General features: G+C 47.5%; 1 protein-coding gene across 1 annotated transcript; it reads right to left on the reverse strand.

Moving 5' to 3' along the window:
• Nucleotides 1-1182: 1182 nt before the first annotated feature.
• On the reverse strand, nt 1183-2848 carry NDN (necdin, MAGE family member). The gene has a single exon (XM_055278406.2). The coding sequence runs from the start codon at nt 2715-2717 to the stop codon at nt 1752-1754; it is 966 nt and encodes a 321-aa protein (XP_055134381.1). The 5' UTR covers nt 2718-2848; the 3' UTR covers nt 1183-1751.
• Nucleotides 2849-4694: the final 1846 nt, after the last annotated feature.

Genomic DNA, 4694 nt, shown 5'->3' on the forward strand with positions numbered 1-4694 from the left:
GGACTCCCAGTTTACTTCTTTGGGGTGTTATGTGACATGTGTCTTCTTCATTATCCATCTTCCACAGAAAAGTTTCTGGCTTTGGCCAAATGGTCTTTCCCACTCTTTTGTAGTTTAAAGGACTTCTGGTCTTATTAAAGCCCCCTTTCTCCCGGCTACCCCTTGCAGGACTAAAAATTCACAATGAGATTTTTCTTCAGGCATTGCCCCTAAAGCCCATCCGCAGCCCATCCCATCCTCTGAGGATTACCTAGTGGCTCACCGCAACTGAAGGGCTGCGAGGCCACAGACATCCTGATGGACAACCCACCTCCCTCTCTCAGGTGTCTTGTGTATTTGTCAGAGAAGGCACCTTCACCTCCAACCCTCAGGAAAGATTGTTTCAAATCCCAGCTTCACTGCTAAACAGGAATATCACTTTGTTAGGTTAATTAATCTCTCCAAAAGTAAGTTTAATTTGCACAATCAGAATGATATTGCTTTCTCCAAAATATCATGAGAATTAGAAAAATAAAATTCCTAGCCTTTTTGTATGTGTGGCCCATGAACCCATGTGAGTGTAGGCTCCCACATAAAATTTAAATTTAAAAATAAATAACCTAAAAGCCACAGGGTATAGGGGAGTTGTAGGCAGGTGGAGATTAACGTGGGCTCTGGATTCATTCTGAGTTCAAGTCCTAGCTCCTTATTAATCTTTATGAGCTATGGGAAGTTCATTACCTATATTATTCCTGTGTTTCCTCCATGGTGCAGAGGCAGTAGGTGCCTGCCCGACAGGCCTGTTGTGAGGATTAGATAAAAGGAGAAAAATACATGTTAGGGCTTAGTACAACGTCTCACTCTTTTATATTATAAATATGTTATATATCTATTAATAGATGCCACATCTATTAATTATGATAAAATGTAGAAACTTAAGGAAATTATTTTTGTTTTTTATTCCCATATGATGTGATTATAGACAATCTGTTTTGTTTTGTATACTTGTTTTTGAAATAATCATGAGTTACATTTAAGGACAATAAAACTATAAACTTCACAAATTTAGGAGTAATCATGAGCAGCGATTTTTCCCACCCTATTAGGGGAAATAGTTATATCTGTATATACTGTAAAATAGAGAATTGTCTCATTCCCAACCACACTGCTTTGTTAAAATGATAAAGTACACTTTTCCAAAAATGATTGTATCACAAGAATCTTTAATGTTTACTTTAAAGTTGACTCACGGTGGGGTTGTATATGTGTTTAGTAAAGTGTGCCAAGTGCTCACATTGAGACCAGTCCAGTTCGAATTAGTTTACTCCACGAGGGTGTTTTCTGTGCCCAGCAAGGTCATGAAGGGCCTTGACTTTTCTTGGTTAGGCCGGCTTTGCTGGTGACTTCTTCCAAACTCTGCAGGAGCAGTCTACCCCAACACACATCATCAGTCCCATATAAAAGAATAAGATGGAAACTTTCTCAATGTATTTCATCAGTTTAGCACATCTCTGGTACAAAAATCCAAGAAAGGTAGCACAAAAGCGAAAGCACCAACCAAGCTTACATATAAACAAACATGCATACATCCTAAATACTACACAATAGTACCCAAATGAATACAACATTGCATTAAAGGTATAAAAGCACTGTACTGAAAACATAAAAGTTACACGTGAATACTGCACTGTAAATCCTGAATACTATAATGACCCGCCCCCACCCATCCACAGCCCTGGTGAGGGTCAGAAACCATCTGCCTCCAGACTTTGCTAGTCCTCGGAGACACTGCTGCGAGGGTAGTAGGCAGTGGGATTAGCCTCCCGCAGAGCTCTGGCCTCCTCCAGAGCTTCTCTGTATCGGGAGGGCCAGGCCTGGGGGTCTTTCTTAAAGACCCTGGCCAGGAATTCCATGATTTGCATCTTGGTGATTTCGCGGCTGGCCCGGGAGCCCCAGAAGAACTCGTATTCGGGCGGCTCCACGTATGGGACGCGCTGGTACTTCAGGTAATTCATTTGGACGAACTCCTCAGTGATGAGCTTCCGCACGTCCCCGAAGGTGGAGTGCTTCTTCCAGGGCCGCAGCCCCAGGATGCGCAGCACGTTCCAGACGGCGCTCTCTCTGGCGCCGCGGCCCTTCACGTAGATGAGGCTCAGGATCATGAGCAGGAGGCCTGTCATGGGCATGCGGTTGCTCAGTGCCACCCTGTCCAGCTCCTCGGGCTCCAGCGCTTTGACCAGCGCAAACTCCATAGTGTGCAGGCTGGTTAGCCTCAGGTGCAGCCCGAACACCCGGGCGAGGATGAGGCTGGTGCGCCGGAGGATGCTCCTGCACCACTTCTTGTAGCTGCCGATGACATCTTTCACCATGTCTGGAAACCAGATGATCATCTTCTTCTGGTCCTTGACCAGCACGTACCACATGAGCTCGTGCGCCTTCTGCACCAGCTGCGCCGGGGCTGGCGGTGCCGGGCCCGGCTGGGCCGCGCTCGGGGCCTGGTGGGCGCGGCCCTCCTCCGCAGCCTGCTGCAGGGCCTTCGGGTCGCCCTCGTCGTTCGGGGCCTGGGGAGGCGGCGCGGCCTGCGGGGCGGCCGTCGGGCCTAGAGGAGGGCTCTGCGGCTCTGCCAGGGTCGCGGACGGAGGAACCCCCTCCGGAACCCCAGGGCTGCTGTGCACCTCGGAGTTGGGGGCCTCGGCTGCAAAGTTAGGGTCGCTCAGATCCTTACTTTGTTCTGACATGTCTGCGTCGTCTGGCAAGGGCAGGGCCTCTGCGTCCAGGAGCTCTTCGAGTCTGCGCTCCCTCCGCGGATTCCTAGAGAGGAAGTGCGCGTTGCTGCGCGCGGCGCCTTCCGCAGCGGCGGGCAGGGCGGGGCGGCGGCGGGACGCGGCACTGCGCCTGCGCGACCGCGGCCTTGGCCGGAGGCTGGGGGCGGGCAGGGCAGCGCGGGGCCCCGACGGGGAGGGTCCATGGCGAGGCTTCACCTGCTGGGAGAGCGATCTCGGGGTTTCCTATTTGGGCTGAGAAGATCTAGGGCAAGAGAAGAGTGAGATGGATGCGTACTGGAGAAGGGACCAGTTTAGGGGAAAGATAAGTTTTTGGGATGTTGGGGTCAAGCTTCTTGGGAAACGCTTACCTGGGTATATCCAGAATTAAGTTAAATGTGAGAGTCCCAGAGAAAGGTCTGGGCGGCTTTGTAAACTTGAGCTTTATGCGAACGAGTGAGAGGAACAGTCGGGCTTGTCCAAGAAAATGTGTAAACTGTAAAGTGGATGTCTGAGGTTGGAATCCTGAGAAATTCCAATAAAAAATGATCGACTCCCTCCCTACCGAATCAGAGGGGTTATAAGAAAAGGAGAAATGCAGTGTGTCGTTAACGTAATTTTCTATCAACCCATGTGAACTATGAACTTTTCAAGTAGGCAACGGACTTAGAGCATCATTAATGCTTTAACGGGCATAAATTTGGGTTTTACACTTCCTTTGGGTAACTTTGATTCCATTTTATTTTTTTCCATACTTAGTCCATAGCAGAAGGATTGCTATATCTTTTAGCACAAACTTGTATGATACTGTCTTTTCCCTCTGCCCAGCACCCTCATTCTTCAATTCACCTTCTCTCAGGACCCTCTCTGAAGCTACTGAGTCCTCCACGTTGGAAGCCACACCCAAGTCCTTCCTGAGATTAAAAAAAAATAGATCCCATGGGTAATATCTGGTAGTGTCTCTGAGATGACCAAAGGGTAGCAGGGGCAACATGGGTAACCCTGTTTTCCAAGTATAGAAAACAGATTCCCAGTGGGCAAAGACAAAACTGTTACTCCTACACGCTCTCCATGAAAAAAAGGGTCATTGCTGGAGCCTCTGAAACCAGGGACCTTGATGCTGCTTCAGCATCCTTGGTCTGGGCCGATGTGGTCCTTCAGCTCTTCCCGGGTTTCTTCTCATCAGCAGCTTCTTAAATATGCTGTATTGAGTCTAGTTATTGCCACTCGAAGCCAAAAGCATATTTAAAAATTGTCTTGACAAGTCTAGAGTCCTCACTGTGCGTATGTATCTTTTCCCACTTTATTTTTCCTCAAGCAGATTGATGTTGAAGGGTTTTCTGTGCTTTCTCTCTTTGGGTTTGCATGCACATAACACTTTTGGCAGAGCCATTACCACACCAGTCCCTGCAACAGGACTCTTTAGCTTCCCACTTCACCAGGGTAATTCCTAGATATCAGTCTTAGTTGGGATTATTTCAACACTTTTCTCCTCCTCCTCATCCTCCTCCACCTCCTCCTTCTCCTCTCCATCTACTTCTCCTTCTTCTCCTTCCTCTATTTATGGAGATCTACCATTTTCTTGGGAACACCTTACAGAAATATGCTAATTATATTCATTGTTTTAAAGAATGTCTCTTGAACAGACTTATTACCCCCATGCTTCATAAATACAATCCTCATTTATTGCATTTAAATCTCCATTAATATTCTCCTTTATTTTGTTTGGGTATGTATTATTTTCTAACTATTTAAATAAAATATTTAGACCAGGTGCAGTGGCTCACACCTGTAATCCCAGTACTTTGGGAAGGCGAGGTGGGCAGATCACCTGAGGTCAGGAGATCAAGACCAGCCTGGTCAAAATGGCAAAACCCAGTCTCTACTAAAAATACAAAAATTAGCCGGGTGTGGTGGCGGGCGCCCTTAATCCCAGCTACTTGGGAGGCTGAG

The sequence above is a fragment of the Symphalangus syndactylus genome, chromosome 5, assembly GCF_028878055.3.
Source record: "Symphalangus syndactylus isolate Jambi chromosome 5, NHGRI_mSymSyn1-v2.1_pri, whole genome shotgun sequence".
Lineage (NCBI taxonomy): Eukaryota > Metazoa > Chordata > Mammalia > Primates > Hylobatidae > Symphalangus > Symphalangus syndactylus.

Excerpts from the sequence above, each read along its gene's own strand:
- NDN (XM_055278406.2), bottom strand. The coding sequence starts at position 2,717 with ATGTCAGAACAAAGTAAGGATCTGAGCGACCCTAACTTTGCAGCCGAG.